Source organism: Rhinolophus hipposideros, assembly GCF_964194185.1.
Source record: "Rhinolophus hipposideros genome assembly, chromosome: 7".
Classification (NCBI taxonomy): domain Eukaryota; kingdom Metazoa; phylum Chordata; class Mammalia; order Chiroptera; family Rhinolophidae; genus Rhinolophus; species Rhinolophus hipposideros.
In genome coordinates, this window is record NC_138053.1 from 55,604,940 (window position 1) to 55,626,582 (window position 21,643).

Here is a 21,643-nt window from a genome sequence, read left to right on the forward strand (position 1 = left end):
CAAAAACGTATAAATGGTTTCAGAGAAAAAAGTTTTAAATTTTATGTATGTTATGATTAAAAACTACATAAATGTTTACATACATAAAAAGAAAGATAAAGTTTATAAATGACAAACAGGAATGTATGTGTGTTTAAATGAAAGAAAGGGTTGTGGGAATTTTATGTATAGCTGGTTTAAAAAATATTTTGAATAAAATTTTATATATTTAAAGAAAAGACAGATTTGTCATTATTGAGGATGTTTGAAGTTTGCCCTTGATTCTAAAGAAAATGCATAAACTAGAAAATCGTAGATTAGTAAGACAAATTTAATACTCACGTGTAAGTTCATGTATCTTTGTGTTAGTATCAATAATATCACCTGGTAATTACAGCTAAACATTTTTAGTCCCACGATTTAGGAAAAATTTTTATAATTTTAATTTCCGCAAAGTCTCTTACTCCATACCTTTTCAACTGAAGTTTCTGGATGTAAACTCTTGCTCTCTGCATCTGTTTTACCTCGTGAAAGAACTAATTTCTTCCCCACTGCCCTTGACAAATTGGGTTTAGGTCTCTGGAGTCGTCCTCTAGCCATCGGTTTAACATTTTCTATTTGATCAGTTTCCCTAAAAAATTAGCATTATTTAAATTGCACCATCATGCAGACATATCAAATTCTGAAAAATTCTTTAAAAGTCCACTCAAAGTCAGAAAAGAACTCCTTTAACCTAACTTATGATAAAGAGTGGCAAAGAAATTGAGAAAGAGCAATAAAGGGGAAATAACTTGTTCTATCGGATGCTAAAATATACTATTAAGCATCAATAATTAAAACACTATGGTACTGATATATGAATAAACAGGTAAATGAAAACACAAAGAAAACTGAGATGACTCCAAAATATGATTTCAGTATACAATAAACGTAGCATTTCAAACCAGGATTAGACGAAACACCAAATAATATATCCTTAAAAATAAATATTAAATTAAATGATGACAGAAAAATGGGGAATAAAATAATCTCCATTCCGTGCACTGTACTCACAATATATTCCAAATAGATCAAAGATTTAAATAAAGAAAACGGATGTATTTTTTTATAACCTTGAGGTGGGATAAGACCTTTTAAAATCTGATTGAAAGCTCAGGAGCCATAAAAGAATTTAAAAATTCAAAAAATTGACAACTTAAAAATCAAAAATTTGGGGGCAACAGGAAGGCGAAGTAAAAAAAAAAAAAAAAAATCAGAAATTTTACATGGCCAAAAAAAACATGGCCAAGTCAGAAGTCAAACGAAAAACCAAGAAAGCATGTTTTGCAACTCATACCACAAGGCTAACCTCCCTAAAATATAAAGAACTTCTACAAAACAATATCAATAGCTCCGTAAAAAACTAGACAAAAGGTATGCACAATTCCAAAATAAATAAAGTAAAAACAGGTTTAAATGTAAAGAGATGCTCAACTTCACTCCCAATAAAACACAAATTAAGAGTAGAAAGAGAGAGAAACAGCACAAGTAAGCACAAACATAACAAGACATTATGAATCAGAGAATCTAAGTGGAATTATATAAATGTTCACTATTCTATTCTTTTAACTTTTCTTTACGTTAGAAAATATTAAAATAAAAAACTGAAGGAAACAAATAAAAGAATTACATACTCCTGCCAAAAAAAGGAGGAATGGGTGTTGATACTATACTGACATGTTATTTTAAAATCTATCAAACCAGCAAAAACCCAAGTTTGATAACACTGTTTGGTGAGAAGGGAGACAGGTGCTTTGTTATACAGCTAGTGAAAATATAAACTAGTATAACGACTATGGAAAGCACTTTGGCAGTATCTATCAAAATCATAAATGTGTACACACATACATATACATATATACATCCTTGGAACAAGCATTTTTACTTTTAGGAACTACCCTACAAATACACCTGAATATAGATGAAAAGATGGAGATGTAAGATTACAAGCATTGTTTGTAAAAACAACCTATGTAGCCATCAATAGGGCACTGATAATATAAACTGTCCTTCTTCCAAACAACAGAATACCATGCAGTTATAAAATGAATAAGGAAGGTTTTTATATAAAGGTATGATGATATAAGACCAAAAAAATGCAAAATTATATGGATAGTATACTACAATTAGGTTTTTAAAAAAGTATACAAGAATATATATTTGTATTAGCTTTAGTATACTTTAAAAAATCTGAGAATATGAAAAATAACACTGGTTACTAGTTAGAGTGGATGGAGACATGGTAGGAGGGATACTTCACTAGATACCTTTTTATACTTTTAGACACATGAACCACAACATATTGCCTATTCCAAAGATTAACTTGAATTTGTATTTAAAAAATAAGGTTGATTCTCAATGTGATTTTGCTTTACTGAGAATAAATAATAATTTATAAACAATAATTTTTAAGCCCATATGAGGAATTATGAGGGAGACAAAAAGGAAGTCTGAATTGTTTAGATTGCCCTTCAAAGAGAAATTCTTGTGGTGCTTTTATTCTGTTTTTAGTGAAGGTATTAATTTAACCAGCATCTGCACACGAGAAAACATAATAATCTCTTTAAAGTCATCAATGTCAAAATCTACTACTTTGACAACAGGCATGAAAAATAACTCAAACGAAGTAAAAGTAAATCTCATAGCAAACATTTAGGCTTCTAAATTATTTTAGAATCTCATAGTTACCACTTTGCTAAAACTCCTATCACTATAATACACCAGATATGAAAGAGACTCACTCGGTAATGAAATATAAAGTGAAAAAGACTGATGTCACACTCAGACTACAGTACCATTACATATTAAATGGTCTATAGTTCCCTTCTAATACCTAAAGGAAGCAATGTTATGAATTCTTACATGATAAGGAATTATTGAAATTTTGAAAATAAATTTTAAAATCCTACCATGTAAAATACTCACAGTGCTTTATTTTTTAAGTTAGTATTTCTTTCTTCTGTACAACTAGTCTCAGCATTATTCACCTCGCACAATGCTCTAATTCCGACTTCCGATGAATGCATATCTGAAATGCTGGATTCTGAAGTCTCAGTTGCTCCCGGCTTGGCAGCGTTTTGACTACTAAGAAAATGGAAACATCCGGAGGAGAAAAATTCTTATTAATGCATAGTTTATACTAATTATTTAAAATACTTTCTAAAATACTGTATACGAAACCACCATTTTGGAAGATAATCCTTCATATTATGAATAATCGAAATGGATATTTTGGTTTTTCTATGATCCTACTTGTACCATGTTATTCAAAAACCATTCCTTCAAAGAAAAGTAGCCACCACAAATTAACATGCTTGGGAAAGTGCTCAAAAAGTCACAAAAGGAAAACCTCTTAATTACATGGGGTTCATAAATCAAATCTATGGTTAAAATCATAATAATTTTTAGGAATTATCTTTTGTTAAAATTTTACATAGATAGTCCTTGCTTTGCATGGATTTATATTGTTAACCAAAGTCAAGTAAATCAGGACATAGTTCCAATATTCCCAATTTGCAGTTAACACAGTACTATGCAAAGAGAGGACTGTTGTATTATTATTTCAATTAACAATAATATTTATGGCCATGTACTGACTAGCACTCAGAGTCAACACATGATCACATTTAGCCATACTTTTTATTTTTCGCTCATTTTTTTCTATTGGCGTTCTCCAACTAATTAGCAGGAGCTCTTTGTTCATTTTTCATTAGAAGTTACATGTAAAACCTCCCAATAAGTAGCTAGCCTTTTACTTTCTTTATAGAGCCTTTTGTCAACAGAAGTATTTAATTTTACTATAAATTTATTAATTTCATTTTTTAAAGTCTGTGCCTGTTATGTCTTAAAAACTCCTTGACATCACAAAGACATTTTCCTATATTTTCCTGTTCAAGTTTAAAGATTTGCTTTATACATGTAGTCTTTGTCCAGAAATTAGTGTACAAGGTGAAACAGGGATCTAATATTATATTTTTCATATCTCAGCACCATCTAATGAATGGTTAGTTTACTCTTCACCCACTAATTTCTAATGCTACTACCTCTGCCATATGTCAAATTCCTACATCTCTTCTTAGACTCTACATTCAGTTCCTCTGAGTCAATTTGTCTCTGTACCAGTACTATACTGCTTTAATTACTCTAGCTTTAGAAGTCTTAATACATTTCCTCTCCAGAGCTGATTCTCAAAATGGTCTTTAATACTAACGACCCTTTGCTTTTGTGTATATAACAACTTTAGAGTGAGCTTGCTGTTTTATTAAACCTGTTGAGATTTTAAGTTATTACGAGGTTCTTTTTCCCCTATATTAGAAAAATGAATCAGTATTGTTTGTGCATAGTTTATTAAATTAGTTGTATTTCTGACGTCATAACTTAGAAGTCTGTCACCTAGCAATCAGACGTCCATGGCTCAGCTTCAAAGAAACTATTAACATTCTGAGCTGTATGAATAAACTGGCGTATATGCATATGTGTATTTTTCTACATGAGATAAATAACTTTCATCAAATTTTTCAGAAATCAGACATGCAGACCGATAGAACAGAATAGACAGCCCAGAAATAAACCCACGCACATAGGGTCAAATGGGTGTGCCAAACTACACAAGAGGGAAAGGATAGTCTTCAACAAATGATATTGGGAAAGCTGGATATCCACATGCAAAAAAATGAAATTGGACCTTTCTTTATCTTATACCATAAACAAAAATCAACTCAAAATGGATTAAAGACTTAAAGGTAATACCTTAAACTATAAAACTCCTAGAAGAAAACATAGGAGAAAAGCTTCATAACATTCGTATAGGCAATGATTTCTTGGCTATAACACCAAAAGCACAGGAAACAAAAGCAAAAGTAGGCAAGTGGAACTGTATCAAACTCAATAGCTTCTGCAGAGCAAAGGAAATAATCTAACAGAGTCAAAATGCAAACTATGGAATGGGAGAAAATATTTGCAAACCATGTATCTGATAAGGACTTAATATTGAGAATATAAAAGAAACTCCTATAATTCATGGCCAAAACACCAAATAACTCAAATAAAAGATGGGAAAAGAACTTGAATACATCCAAAGAACACATCAAATGGCCAATAGTTACATGTAAAGATGCTCAACATCACTAATCGTCAGAGAAATACCAATCCAAACCACCGTGAAGTATTATCTCAAATCTGGTAGGATGTGCATTATTTTAAAAAATAATAATAATAATTAATAACAAGTGTCGGCGTGGATGTAAAGAAACTGGAATCCTTGTGCACTATTGGAGGGAACATAAAACGGTGCAGCCACTATGGAAAATAGTATGGAAGTTCCTTAAAAAATTAAAAATAGAACTACCATATGATCCACCAGTCCCTCTTCTGTGTATTTATCCAGAAGAACTGAAAACAGGATCTCAAAAAGATACTGCACTCCCATGTTTATTGAAGCATTATTCACAATAGCCAAGAGATGGAAACAACCTAAATGTCCATTGACAGGTGAATGAATAAAGACAATATGATGTATACACATAATGGAATATTATTCGTCTATTAAAAAAAGGAAATCTTGTCATATAACATGGATGAACCTTCAAAACATTATGCTAGTGAAATAAACCAGTCACAGAGGGAGAAACATTGCATGATTCCACTTATGTGAGGTGTCTAAAGTAATCAAACTCATAGAAACAGGAAGTAGACTGGTGGTTGCCAAGGACTAAAAGTTAAGAAGGAAATACGGAGTTGCTGTTCAATGGATATAGAATTTCAGTCACACAGTAAGAAAAAGTTCCCGAGATGTGCTGTACAACATTATGCTTATAGTGGACAATACTGTAGATACACTTTAAAAATATGTTAGAAGAGATCTCATGTTACGTGATTTGCACCACAATTTTGAAAAGAACAACAAAAATACTTACCAGGATACATCACATTCAAACTCCTAAAAACCAAAACTAAAGAGAAAATCTTTATAGAAAATGATAAATCCATGCAAACACTATCACAAGAAAGCTATAGTGGCATAGTAAGCACCAGAACAAAGCGCAGTATCAGAATATCATGATAAAAGGGCAATTTCTCCAAGATACAATAATTCTAGATATGTATACACCTAATAACAGAACTAAAAAATACATAAAGAAAAACAAATATAACTGAAACGAGAAATTGGCCAATTCACAATTACAGTAAGAGCCTTTACACTCCTCTCTCAGTAACTGACGAAAGATGCAAACAAAGTCAGGAAAAAATATATAAAATACCTTGATGAATGGATAGGGCCAGTTTTCTTCTCCACTTTGTCACTGGAGGATAAATCCGCAGTGTTATCTGTGTTCTGTACACTGGAAAGCTTCTGTTCCTTACAGCCTTCATCTTCATTTATCTCAGGCCTTAAAGACTGACATTCATCTATGAATGCAAAATGCATATTAGTCTAAAAAATGATAGCAAAAAATCTATATTTCAAAGTTCAAAGGACAACAAAAAAAGTAAAGTTTACATACAATACCATCTTTTATAAATCATTCATCCATTCAACATTCTAGTTCCTATATGCAAGGAATAGATTATATTTTTAGAGTTATTAAGAAAAAAATCAATCACTCATAACTGTTTGTGTTTTGAGGATCAACCCAAATTTTCTGACCAGTTTGTAGCATCTTCCTTTATCTTGCTTAAATTTTAAGTGGTTAAATTGACTTCTTTTGTATGTGTCTAGTTAGGAAACTTAAAGTGAAGTTGGCTATTCTGCTCCTTCAGAAGTGTTGTAATTAGTAACACAATAATAGTGATCACTTATTGAGTACTCACTAAGTGACAGAAATTCTAAATCCATCAGATGAATATCGCATTTAATATTCAAAACAATCCTGTAAGACATATTAATATGAACGCCATCACAAAGAAAAAGAATCTGAGTTCAAAGATCTTAAGTGCCTTGACCAAGGTCACAGTTGGCAAAAAAAGAGCTAGACTCTAAACCAAGGTCTGCTTGATTTCCGAAGTCCAATTTCTTAATCATTGAGCAAATCTGCTTTATATGTAATGTCTTTAATAGTAAGTCAGCCACAAAAGAGCATAAGCATAGTATTTTGATATCTATAAATCACACTAGGCTACCTACCAGAACTCATTTATTAAAATCGTATTGGTGAGGCTGAACTACATAAAATTTAAATTCTATAAAAAGGTTATTCTGGTCTGCTAGTATCTTTCTCTCCTCTCTACTTGAGTATCTGCTTTAAGTAATCTATATGTGAACTCTCAAGGAAAGAGGCCAAGACTTGCCTAAATTCTTAGGCCTCATTCCCTAGCAACTCGTAACTACCAATACATCTACATTCTAAGGAAGTTAAAAAAAAAAAGTGGGAGGAATACTTATTCCAGTAGCTCTTTTACAGAAATTAAACGACATATTGTGGGTTCACAGAGGTGCTCTGAAGGTAAAGTGAAAACCTGTCATTTATTAACAAGACACAAGCAATACATATTTAACTACAGTAAGTCCTCACTTAACGTCGTCAACAGGTTCTTGAAACTGAGGTGAAATGATATAGAACAAAATCAGCTCTACCATAGGCTAACTGATGTAAACAAGAGTTCAGTTCCCACAGCACCTCACCACGTTTTAACAAAATGTTGAATGAAATGAAGTTATTCGAGGACCTGCATTATATCTCTGTGACTTCTAATTATTGTTAATGGGAGTACACACAGCAGGTAACACACCTTAGAAACAAACTTCAGAAAAATAAAATCTCCCCATTTCACTTTGGTTTTCTTTTTTACAACAATAAACACTTGTTTCTATGAAATTAAAAATAAAAGGGTTTAACACAGTACATTAATTCAGAACAAATTAATAAGCATTATTAATTGCTACTATCCAGAAGGAAGGCATTTAAGTTATATACCATATATATAATTGTACATATGTTCTCCAGTAATCCAGGGGATATTAAAATATGTAAGAAACTCACTTTTCTGTTTTTCTCCTTTAGAACAGCCTGGCTGAACAGTGGCATTTTCTGAAAGATTTCTTACTTCTTGTTCACCAACTTCACCCTGATTCTTCCTTCTCCTTTGCTTTTGATTTAGGTCTGGTTCTAAAGCAATCTGATCTGAATCCTGTCCTGATAAAGTCAGAGACTGTTGTTCTTCAACTGTCTGAGCATCCTTTTGAGATTCTTCTGTGTCTGAAATTTTAGCGCTCATAGACTCATCTGGATCATCACTCACTCCTTCACTGGCAACTTTTTTCACTGACAATTAAGAGAAATGGTTATTAACAAATAAAAAACAAACAGAAAAATTCTTAAAGACTGAGAAAGTAAATACTCAAAGATATCCTCTGCAATATTATCCGCATAAGCAGAATTTTGAAGACAACATAAAATGTCCAACAGAAAAAATTAAATAATAGTATTACATTTATGCTATAAAAATCCATGCAGTAAATAGTAATGAGGTAGGCTTATATGTAGTGATGTAAAAGATTTCAAAAAATATTGTTGCATAAAAAAAGAATCAAGTTGCAGAACAATATATAGTATAATTTCATTTTTATTAAACAAAAACAATTATATATACTGTCAGATACACACACACACACACACACACACACAGAAAGGAATTTAGTTAATAGTTATCTCCAGAAAATCTGAAGAATTTGATTTGAAGGCAGGGTAACAGAGGGAGTTCAAGAATTTTATTTCCCGTATCATTTGTTTTTCAAAAAATAATCTTTTCATCAATATTTTTAAAACAATTTCTAGTGCCTTTTGTTTAAAGGCATATTAATAGTCAACTGTATCAAAACATGAAAACAATGTTAATTAAAATTTTAAAATCAAAAATAGAGATCACCATGGAATAGCATCCAAACCAAAAAAAAAAAAACTTAACTTCACAACCATGGTTGATCAGACATCTCTAGAAATATCTAATCTTAAAATATACTAAAACTCAATGTCATTACTTTTGTTTAAAAAAAAGGCAAAACAAGATTTTTAAACTGAGAAAATAACACTTGATTTATTCTCTATCAGAATAATCAGAAATTTTTAAATTCTAAGACTTGTAATAATATAACTGAAAATATCTTACATTAAATAAGATACAGTGATATAAAGCAACTAATTTAATAAAATCACTAGTTGCAGACTTAAAAAAGAGACAGTGAGTTACTGTAATATCACCTATAAAATGATAATCACAAGATTAATGTATCTACTTTGATCTCCTAGGATTATACATAGGAAGTAAAAACAATTGACTAAAGAATGAAATAACTTCGGGGCGGTGGGATTGCTCAGTGGTTAGAGCACAGTGCTCATAACACCAAGGTCACCGGTTCGATTCCCACATGGGCCAGTGAGCTGCGACCTCCACAACTGGACTGAAAACTGCAATTTGACATGGAGCTGATGGGTCCTGGAAAAACACACTGTTCCGCAATATTCCCCAATAAAAAAAAAATTTTTTTAAGGAAAAAAAAAGATGAAATAACTGCATTTACCAATACTACTTCTAAAAAGACACAGGCACCATACACCAGTAAAGGAAACTCTAGATTGGCTCTGTGCATAAGAGAGTTAACATAGCAGGCCATTCTTTGAAAGGTCTACTTTACAAGGTTGGCCCTTTGGCTGTGCCTGGGAACTCAGGTTTGAAGAGCGTTCCCATCAGCCTAACTGACAAACATGGCTCACTATACCTAAATTGTACAAACAATGTGGTTTATGTTAACAACTGCTTAAAATCTTCTGGGAGTCTTAAAATCTAGTACATGCTAGGCACAGGGTGTCTATATGACCAACCTCCAATAAAAATCTTGGGTATTGAGCTTCTAACAAGCTTCCTCAGTAGATGTTTTTCGTATTTCGTCACAATTGATAATGGGGCAATCAAACACATCCTATGTGACTCCACTGGAAGAGAATTCCTGGAAGCTTGCAAGTGGGTTCCCCTAGACTTATACCCAAGCGCCTTTTCCCTTTACAGATTTTGCTCTGTATCCTTTTACTGTAATAAATCTCAGCTGTTAGTACAATTACAGGCTGAATCCTATGAGTCCTCCTAGCAAATAATCAAACCTGGAGGTGGTCTTGGGAACCCCCAACACAGGCTCTCCCAGTCCTAGGTTTGAGTCCTGCCTCAGCCACTACTAACACTGTGACCCTAGAAAAAAGTGGCTTTGGATTTGCAGGGCTATTTCTGGGTGATTAAAACAAACAGAAAGGGACTGGGATGTGGAATAGCTCACATACAAGGTTCCCTGTAGTTCCAAGATTCTTTACATTATGTGATTACAGCTAACCATTGTCCTCAAAGATCAGAGTTCAAATAATTAAGAAAATACAAGCTTAAAAATAGAAATATGTACATATAAACAATTTTCTACCTGGTACAAGTCAACATTAACCCTCAGAAATAAGTTATGCTCACACAATACAATTTACAACCTTAGTTACAACCTTTAAATTAGTATTGAAATTAGTGTTAGTATTAATATTAGTAATGAAATTAGTATTAGTTCTATTTTTTTAAACACTAGAATTTTGTGCCAGATTTATTTTAGAAAAAATGGTAACAAGTAACCAAACAAGACATTCCAAAATTCTGATGCTCTTTTCTTAGCTACAACTATGCTCTAAAATCAAAACAGATGTCAAATAGCTCAGCCATGCCAATTAAAAAATTTAAAAGAAATCTGCTGTTTTGAACCAGGTAACTGGAAGACTGAAGAAAAATCAATTCCCTTCGAATGGATGCCTCAATGATCTCAACTTCTTGAACTACATCTGAACGCTCGAAGACTTGAGGGACAATATTACAAGTATGTTAAGTAAAATAGCACACTTTCTTTTAAAATAAATACCTTTTATACTCTTCCGTGGTTTGGAGGATTTCTTCTCCTTTAAACTCTGATTTTTAATAGATTTTTGTTTTCTTTTCTCTTCTTCAGCGAGAACTTTCTGAAGCAAATGAGCAAAAAAATCGAAGTCAAAAGGGCGCTTTTCCTCTGTTCAAAAAAAAAAAAGACAAAGTACTTTTATTCAAGTTTTTATTTTAAAAAACAAACAAACTTTCAAGTTTTTTTTAAAGTATAACATCAAAAGCAAATGGGCTTATCAGTAGGAGAATGGATAAACAACTCTAGTCACTATAGTAGTCACACAATAGACCACTGAGTAATAAAAAGGAAAAAATTATTTTCGTTTAAAAAAAAAAGGAACCACTAATACAAACAATAAAACAGGTGAATCTCAAAAACATGTTGAGTGAAAGATGCCAGACACAAAAGAGTACATACTATATGATTCCATAATAAGACATTTTAGAATAAGCTAAAATAATTTATGATGATTCAAATGAAAATAGTGGTGGTCCTGGGTCAGGATAGCAGCAAAGATTGACTAGAAAGGAAAAGGGGCCTTTCTGGAGTGATGGGTTATAGAAGATTTATATCAAATAAAGTATAATTTACATGATTACAGAGTTTCGATTTCCACATAGAATATTCCACCTAAACAGTTTCCCAGTCATGTCAAGTGATTGTATCTTCTCACATTACAAATGAAATGCTGATGGTCTAAAAACTAGACAAGAAGCTAAGGTATCACTGGCAAGTTCTTTCAAGCTGTCAAAGGTCAAAAGTTCCTATTTTTCTTGTTTGTGATCCCAAGCCGGCACCATTTTCATCTCATCCACTCTGTTCTTATGGATTTGAAAAGCAGGTGTAATCCACCTACCACAGGAGAACTGCTCACTGCACCAATTCAAAGAACCCAACTTGGCACTGCATTTGGGGCAAAGAAGCTGTCCATCCATCACCCCCAACAAGGCAGATCCCATCCACTGTACGGGTACAATGAAATAGGACATACACTGGGTCAGACTCCCTGTGACAGGCATGAGGGGTGGTGCCATCCTCTTGTGGGGAAAGGCTGTAGGATCACTTCCCTCACTCTGATCCAAAATCCTACAACTTCAAAATAAAGATCGCCTGCATTTTCTACATTTGTGGAGAACTTCAATCCTTGTGAAACAGTGGTTGGGTCAACAGCCAAGAGCTCTTGAGGTAAGTTCTGCAGTACTACATGACAATTAAAATGTATCCATTGGTTGGAATCAACTCTAAATAGTTCTCCGTAAGCTTCTGTAAATGATACTGCTTATAAGCTGCACTAGAGGTATCTACTTCATATCCCATGGCCTCGTATAATTTCAGTTGCCATGCAAACCCCTCATTCATCTTAGCCTCTGGTTTGACTAAGATGGAGGTTTTGTAGGTTTTTTTCAAAGATTGGTCAGTCTTCATGACAAAAGCAATCATTACTGCCACACTTCGACTCACTCCTGTGTGACAGTGCACCAGCATCGTGCGGCCCTCGGCGCGGGCCTGGCCCACGAAGGCCATGTACTGGTCCAGGTGGCTCAGCAGGTAGGTCTAGGGCTTGTCCAGTGCGGGCACGAAAAGCCTTCACAGGCCCTCGACCTGGAAGTCGGGCTCCTCCAAGTCCACCGTCAGCAAGGCCATGATGCCCACCTGCTGCAGGTGGCCTGGCTCCAAGACGACCGCGACTCTGCCCAGGTACAGCATCTCCAGCGGCAGGCCAGACGCTCACAGGCCCCAGCTTCCAACATGGCGGCGCCCAGGAGATAGCGGCCAAAGCCCTGTTTTGTTCTAGACCCTGCCTTTATTTGTTCTGACCTTCCACAGCAGTAACTGTGAAAAATGCAGCACTAAAATCTACAAAGGTTCCTAGACGCATTTAAAATTTAAGTACAAAAAAACACCATTTAGGTTTTAATTTTTTTTCACTACAAAGCACCAAAACCAGTGAATTTTAAAGGTTATCAACTATAATGGTTTTAGCAATGATTCCGCACCTCATGAAGACTGTTTATAGATTTATGAATTCTTTTCTGATTTTAATGAGTAATGAAAAATTTCAGGACCAGTTTTCTAAAACGGAGAGGATTCAGACCACAATCTCCCAGCTCTTCCAAGAGCCATTCCTGGAAGTGGTTTCCCTGAGGACCCAAAGGAACACTGGGTATACAGTACACTCATCTACCTTAGTGTTTACTCATAAAATAAATGTACATGCTACACAACCTAAGTCCTACCTTTAGATTTTTTTTCCTAAGGTTAGCACTTCAGCAAATAGGTACTGAACCCATATATTAATCATTAGACATTGATAATTATCTTTCAAACAAATAATATAGGAACTACTTTAAACAGTACATTTAATTGTTTTTCTTTATAGATCCCTGATGTCTTACTCTGGACTTAAGAAAAAAAATGTTAATTTTAATGAGGCTACTAGAATCCAAAAGGTATATACATAATTCCTTCAAATCAGGTCTAAATTCAAATGTCATCTCTTCAGATAGAACTTGCCTGAGCACATAATCTAAATATCCACCCTATAACTCCCTTTTTTTCTTCTTCTTAGAAATTAATCACTATGTGAAATTATCATGCTTACAAACTATATCCCTTCCCCCTCCCTATTAGACTCAAGGCTCTAAAAGCAGGATTCGCATCTGTCCGGTTCAGCGTTATGTCCTCAACGCCTAAACAGTGATTAGCACACAGCTAGTGGTCAGTATGGTTAACTGACCACTGGAAGGAATCATCTATAGTATAATATCTTCCAGAAACAACTCCTTTTTGAATACAGTTCTCTCAGAATAAAGAGCACTTAGAAATTCTATCTTCAGTCCATTTATAACCTCCTGGACTCAGAACTCTACTTACTTGGTTCTTGGTATCTTAGCTATCCCTTGCCTATAGATCTGTATTAGCTGCCAGACCCGCACTGCTAAAGAGAAAATTTCCAGTCTTATTCTTCCTGTGACAATATAAGGAAAAAACAAATCTAAAACACAGACAAAATTTGAACCAAAGACAAAAGATCGGTCACTTTTTAGGATCTCCAAATGATATGTTGTAAAAAAGGACTTAATACTTACGGAATGCTTTGTCTATTCTCCATCCATTTGTTTTCTCTTCCCGTTTAAATTTATTCTGTTAACAAAACAAAAAAACCATTAAATAAGTGAGGATTATGTTTTTTAAAAAAGCATTAAAATGGAACTCTTGTAGTAACATGATTCCCAATAAATAAAATGTCTTTGGCAATATCAAGTTGCTTTAATCTTTCGCTTATTAAAAATAGAGATGAAAGATTTTTACTAAGCATCCTGATTATGATCAACAGTATGAATTAGTAACAGAAGCTACATTTACAGAAAATAGAAAAAACAAAGTCCGCCAGCACACAGACAGACCAAACCTACAATCATTTAAGCTAACCAGTATTAACTAAGTCTTTAAAAACTAATATATTCATATTAAGTTAAACCTCTTACATTATTATTCTAATATGTTTTTAATGGCATGGAGGGAAGACTGTAGAGAAACAACTAAGCAAAATTTTGAAGCTGGCCAAGTTTGTCTTTGGAAACTTCTTTACATGAAGGCACATTTCCTCATACCCCATTACCAGTTCTACTCCAAGTTAACTCCATTACGATGGAGATGGTTATGGTTTAAGGCACAATTGATCCTAACGTCAATAGGACATCTGAGAGCATAAGTTTGTGTCTGAGAATGTCTAATCGTGTACATACACCCCAGGAGAGGAACCAATTAGGTAATCTCTCCCTTGTACAGATCAGTGGTCTAAAGCTTTTATTGGAAATATAAAAATAAAACTTTTTATTGAAAAAAATAGAGAAAAGCACACAAAACAAAGGAACTACTTTATGGCCCACGTCTTCCCTCCGCAAGAATCTAACCTGACTTTTAGAGCAATTATTTTCTTGCATTTCCTTACTGTTTATCATTCAAGGCTACATTCTTAGACTCTAGTTTATCCTTGCCCCTTATTTTTTAATTTCATGACTTTAACATCTTTCAATCTACAGATTACCCATTTTTCTTCATAAAACTCATTACCAAGTAATATAAAAGTTTTCAAGGATGATCATCTTTCTCCCTTAAAAGATATTATTCTTTACACATCTCAAAAGTTAACAAAAGTTACACCCATAAAAAGTGACAGGCGAGAATCACTAAATTAAACATCCTGAGAGAAATGCGAAGACTTTAGGCATCATTCAATTCTAAAGTATTGCTACGTCATTTTTTACCTAATTGAGAATATAATTCAGAACAATTTAAAAGTTTTTTGAAGAATGTAATGACAGTCGTTGATTTCTGACAGAAACAAACAACTGTACATCAAATTTTATGATCATAAAATAAGTCCCTTAATTTTCACCTGTGGCCCTGACAAAGTAACTTGTTATAGACTTGTTCCACATATCCAACCACACTGCAAATAACTTTAACAATGAACAAAATGAACATACCAACTATTTTTAAGCACTGGACAATATAAAGAACAAGAAAGACTAAATCCCATAATCACGGAGAAAAGGGAAACATACAAGATGTACCAACATTCACCCTGGCTCTGTTCCTGAGTTAAATCTCCTAACCAACGAAAGTGAGATAAAGGCCAAACAAAAGCACAGAGATACCGTTGAGCTGAGGAGGTAGGCAATCTTTAGGCGCAGGGTTCTAGAGAAAAAGAGAGCTAATTAAAAGGGAGCCTCACAAGCCTGTTGGAAGTACCCCACGTCTTGGTCTATATCTGGGTTGTATATGTCCAGAGCATAAGGCCTAGTAGAGAATAGCTGCTACAGGAATGAGAAGAGAAAGAAGGTACTATGAGATGACAGAATTCTAGCCCACATGAATGGAAAGACTTCACTAACACCCAGACATTTACTTCAAATACCAGAAAAGCCACCACGTAAGAGATAGGGATGGCACTCTAGAGCTACCTTTCTCAATCAAGGTTCTAGCATGAGAATTAAGCCCTAATGCCCTAAAGCACCCACCATATGTAATGAATTACCTTCTCTCCTATACATTTGAATAGTACTACTATGACCATCCTTGGAGAACTTGGAAAACAGTAACTCAAATCATTTTCAGGTGTTCAGATGGAAAACCTATTAGAGGAAGGACCAGTTTAGATCTGCCTTAATGAAGCCTAAAACCAAGCCTTGAGAGGAACAAGGAGAGTTATATAAACTGCCTTCCAAAAACAAAACTCAAACACTTTTTAATGGAAGAAACAAAACAAACATAATCCAGACACTGTACACATATCATCCACAACAGTCAGCATACAATTAAAAAAGCCTCACAAGACATGAGAAAAGATAGGAAAATGTGATGCACTGTCAAGGAAATAAAAAGAATGTCAATAGAAATGGATTCCCAACATGACCCAGATGTTGAAATTAGTGGATGAGAAAGTTAAAGTACCTGTTATGACTATGTTCAAAGATTTAGAGGAAAATGTGGAATGAACAGATAAGTAAATCTCAGTAGAGAAATGGAAACTAAGAAAAATAACCAAGTAGAAATTATAGAAATGAAAAATATATCGTATCAAAAAATATAATCTCAAAATGAAACATTAACTGAATGGGTTTAACAGCGAATTGAGGATAGCAGAAAACAGGGTCAGTGAATTTATAACATGGTAATAGAAACTAACCAAATTGAAATAGAGAAGAAAATTGGACAAAAAATGAACAGAGCTTTAGTAACCTATACTACAATTTCATGCAGAGAAACACAAGTAAGCAGAGTCCCAGAAGGAGAAAACAAAGCAGGACATACTAAATATTAAAAGACACTATCCCCAGGTAAATCATAATTGCACTGTTGAACATCAAAGTTAAAGAATAAAATATTGAAACAACCACAGAAAACACAATTCATCACATACAGGGGAAGAATGATATCAATGATGGTTGACTTTTCATTGGAAACACTGGAGGCCAGTGGACAATGGAATGACATTTTTATAACACCAAAAAGGAAAAACTGTCCAACCAGACTTATATATCCAGCAAAAATATCCATCAGAAATGAGGCCGAAAACGGAGAATTTTTCAACAGCAGATCTGCCATTCAGACAGATTTAAAATGTAAAGCATAAAAAATGCTAAGTGACTAAGTATTAAAGACTAGTTTATTTTTTCAACTCAATTTTCTCCAAAGACAAAAGACTTTAAGCTAAAATATATAAAATGGTGTTTATATGGTAGGTAGAAGCAAACTATGTAATAGCACAAAAGATAGAGGGTAAATGGAATTATACTTAGAAAGAGTTTATCAGTTGTGAAGTATGAAGAGAAAATAGTACAACAGAGGACATAAAAAGTAATACTAAAAAAATTTTGATTAACCCAAAGGCAGCAGGAAAAGAGAAATAAAATACAGATGAAATAAATGGAATATAGTGAGATGGTAGGCTTAAACACAGCCATACCAACTATTACATTAAATATAAATGAAGTAAATTATTACACAGAAATCTAAAACAGACATTTTGTTTTATTTTTATCAAGGGTCAACATAAGAATACAATGATCATTTTCTCATCTCTTACAGAAATGCATTATATAAAAAAATTAAATTAAAAGGCAGAATGTCAGACTGGATAAAAAAGCATGACCCAAATGTAAATCTAAACCACCATGAGACATCACTTCATACCTGTTAGAATACCTATTATCAAAAACACAAGAAATAAGTATTCTCAAGGATATGAAAAAAAGGGAACGCTTGTGACTATTAGTGAAGACGTAAACTGGTACAGCCACTATGGAAAACAGTATGGAGGGTCCTCAAAAAATTGAAAATAAAATGACCATATGGTCCAGCAATTCCACTTATATTTATCTGAATGAAATGAAAACACTAACTGAAAAAAGGTAACTGTACCCCCTGTTCATTACCGCATTATGTATAACAGCCAACACACAAAAACAACTTACGTAAGTGTCCGTTACTGGATGAATGGACAAAGAAATTGTGCATATACCTACACAATGGAATTATTACTCAGCCATAAAAAAGAATGACACCTTGCCATTTGTAACAACATGAATGAACCCTGAGGGTATCAGCTAAGTGAAATAAATCAACACAGAGAAAGACAAATACTGTATGATCTCTCTTATATTGGAATCTAAAAACAAACAAACAACCCAAAAGCTTGAATACATAGAGAAGATTGGTGGCTGCCAGACTTGGAGGTAAATGCATGATGGAATCAAAAGGTAAAAATATTTTTTAAAAAATCCTAACCCCCACTGTGATGGTATTAGGAGGAGGTGGGGCATTTGGGAGGTAATTAGGTCATGAGGATAGAGACCTCATGAATGGGATCAGTGCCCTTATAAAAGGGGCCTCAGAGAGCTCTGGCCCTCTTTCCTCCATGTTAGTGTACAATGAGAAATCCTCAATCCAGAAGACAGCCCTCACCAGGACCTGACTATGCTGGCACCCTGGTCTAGAACTTCCAGCCCCAGATATGAGAAATAACTTTATTAAAATGAAAAAAAAAAAAAGTACAAAGCAATATCCCTCATAAAGATGTGTACCAAAAACATAATAGTGAAAAAGGGTAGAACGAGATTTAAACCAAAGGTTAAAAAAAAATATTAGTAACTAAAATTAATATAAAATAATACTGAATGTCAAAAAATAATATTAGTGGGGCCGGCCCTGTGGCTCAGGTGGTTAGAGCTCCATGCTCCTAACTCCGAAGGCTGCCGGTTCGATTCCCACATGGGCCAGTGGGCTCTCAACCACAAAGTTGCCGGCTCAACTCCTCGAGTCCCGCAAGGGATGGTGGGCTCCGCCCCCTGCAACTAAGATTGAACATGGCACCTTGAGCTGAGCTGTCTCCCGAATGGCTTATTTGGAGCATGGGCTCTCAACCACAAGGTTGCTGGTTTGACTCCCGCAAGGGATGGTGGGCTGTGCCTCCTGCAACTAGAAAATCGGCAACTGGACTTGGAGCTGAGCTGCGCCCTCCACTGAAAGGACAACAACTTGAAGCTGAATGGCACCCTCCACAACTAAGATTGAAAGGACAACTTGACTTGGAAAAAACGTCTGGAAGTACACACTGTACCCAATAAAAAGTCCTGTTCCCCTTCCCCAACAACAAAAAAACCCTTAAAAAAAAGAAAGAAAAAGAATAATAATAATAATATTAGTAATTTTTAGTCTCTTTCCAATTAATAAATGTAATGGGTTTACTTTACCTTAATTTCTATCCTTGCTCTGTGAGGAAAAAGCTGTCCAATCATAGAAAAGTCAGTTCCTACCATGCTGATGGCTAGAAAAAACATATCTGTTTCTGTAAAAATAAATATTTAGAATGATTGAAAATTAATCTTCTCAATAATTCAGAGAGAGAAAAAAAATCTTACCCCAGTATATATTTTGAGTTAAAAATAAATTTGACAGTACTTAACAGTTTTTGTATTATAGTCCAGTAAATCTTCAGTCATAGATTTCGTATGTCTATATACGAAAATATACTGTATTTCAATTTTATTGCAAAGAACTGCATGGATCTAAACACATCCTCTTTAAACTTTTATACAGAAACATGGTATAATAAATTTGCATGCTCATACCTAACAGCTGGAATTTAAAAAAGAGAGAGAGAGACATTCTGCCTATCTGATCTCAAAATCAGTCATAGCCAGTACAGTTATTACCGCTATGTAAGCAACTAAGATGTGTTTAGCGCAGGCGTGTCCAAACTGCGGCCTGCGGGCCAACTGCAGCCCGAAATCCATTTTTAATTGGTCCACAGCAAATTCCAAAAATACATTTAGTTTACTTAAATAAACCAGGTGAGGCAATACGTACTTCACCTCCAGTGAGTGGCCCGGCTGTTTGTGTATTTTACCGCATATGGCCCTTGGTGAAAAACGTTGAAAAAAGTTTGGACACACCTGGTTTTAGTGGTATGTGAAAGAAAGTAGCTAGAAAAATACATAAGAAACTGTTAAGAGAAGTAAACTCAAGAAAATAGGATTGGGGAAGTCAGAGAAGTATAGAATCTTCTTTTTTGCTCTATATTATTCTGTTGTGTGTGAATTTTTTCCCAAAATAAATTTTATTATGTCTATAATAAAAACAAATAAGCAACAGCATGTAATAGTGTTATATACTTTTTTAACAGCATAATTTTTACTTTTAGAATTTTTACCGTGCATTACTTTTGGAAGTAGAACATTATTATAAGCATTAGAAATACTGTTAATTCTTCATTAAAACAATATCTGTTGTATGGGGATTTGACAGAGAGAAATACTCCGGGCAAAATGACCATAATGCTAATTCTTAAAAAGATTTCTAAGATAAAGTCAGAGATATAGTTCATGGTTGGGAGCAGAGGGGAGGTGCTAATACAATTAGCTAGAGAGAAACAACATGGTTGGTTTGCATTTTATTTACTTAGGGGAAACCTGGTTTAATTCAGAAACAGAAAAAAATAATTCACTTCACTTCAAATAAATGACCTACACAATTTAAAATGAAAATTAATTACCTTTATTTGACCATGGTTTAGAGTAATAGTTTTTCCTAAAACTGGAATATGTAGTTGTAGAACCACGCTCAAATATGGGGTCATTTTCCTCAACAACACAGGGACCTTTTGTCCTTAAAACTTCTACAGTTAAACTGAAAGAAACACATTTTTTAATAAGTCCACACTAAAAACAAAGAAACAAATAGTAAATGATACTTTAATAGTGATATTTTGAAATTTACCATAGCAGAATCATACATTTGAGGTATGCATATTTTCTAAGAATCCACTCATTTTCACTTAAAATGTGATTGCCAGGGAGTAAAAAAAAAAAAGTCAACTTTTTTTTATCCTTAAAAGCAATATAAAATTTAGAAACTATCTTTCAGCAACCTAAAAAGTTATTTATTTTACTGACTTCTGCATGCCTCTTATATTTAATATATATTATTTTATGCTAGACCCAAGAGATACTGAGAAATAAAAACATTTTATATTTATGTTTTACGTTATTGCACACAAAGCAGTTAAGTATGTCTTTAACTATTTAATGACCAGTAAAATCATCATCACAAAACAATGTACAAAAACTACTACTGACAGTATTACATTTACTGACAATATTACATTTACTGACATTACATTTACAGAACATAGAATTTATGTTCTGACTTTTTTACAAATTAAAACTCTCAGAAGACTTTCCATCCCTCTTTCTTATTTACTTAACAAATTATGTTCTTTTAAAAATACATTTTGGACAAACAACTAAATTCCACAATACCAAATTTGAGAAATGAAATGTTTTAACTGAGAAATTGAACAAAAAAGAGAATTAAACCTCAACATAACAAAAGCCAGAAAATGTTAAACCTCTGTTTCATTGCAGTTTCATTAGTTACCACCATACACCAAAATATGGTATTTGTTAATAATACGAACATTTGAATATTTACTTCAAGACTGAACCAATATTTGAAATCTATCCTCAGTAGAGAACAGCATGTGATTCGCTCAATAGCTCCTTCCAATTACCAATAAACTTGGTAAAACAATGTTAGTAGGTTAATGGATCAAGTCAGCAGTGCCCGCATACAAAAACGAACAAAATCTTCTCATACAAAATGCAAATTTACAAAAATTGCTAAAAATTAAAATTGAATATAACACACAAATCTATTTAC

At 33.7% G+C, this 21,643-nt stretch overlaps 1 protein-coding gene and 1 pseudogene across 4 annotated transcripts in view; both read right to left on the reverse strand.

Annotated features, from left to right (window-relative positions):
• The window catches only part of BDP1 (BDP1 general transcription factor IIIB subunit), an 83,007-nt gene that overhangs the window by 51,901 nt on the left and 9,463 nt on the right, over window positions 1-21,643 (reverse strand). For 2 of the 3 annotated variants that reach the window (XM_081054465.1, XM_081054464.1), the window contains exons 6-13: window positions 20,478-20,611; window positions 19,177-19,271; window positions 14,005-14,059; window positions 10,898-11,041; window positions 7,998-8,279; window positions 6,279-6,426; window positions 2,944-3,102; window positions 451-610 (exon numbers count right to left, since the gene is read on the reverse strand). In XM_081054465.1, the coding sequence (XP_080910591.1) occupies window positions 451-610; window positions 2,944-3,102; window positions 6,279-6,426; window positions 7,998-8,279; window positions 10,898-11,041; window positions 14,005-14,059; window positions 19,177-19,271; window positions 20,478-20,611 (1,177 nt within the window). The remainder of the gene's footprint in view (window positions 1-450; window positions 611-2,943; window positions 3,103-6,278; window positions 6,427-7,997; window positions 8,280-10,897; window positions 11,042-14,004; window positions 14,060-19,176; window positions 19,272-20,477; window positions 20,612-21,643) is intronic. The other variant, XM_081054466.1, reaches the window with a different exon arrangement.
• LOC308500173 (dual specificity protein phosphatase 12-like) lies at window positions 11,663-12,622 on the reverse strand (annotated as a pseudogene). The gene has a single exon. The product of its transcript is annotated as a dual specificity protein phosphatase 12-like (transcript).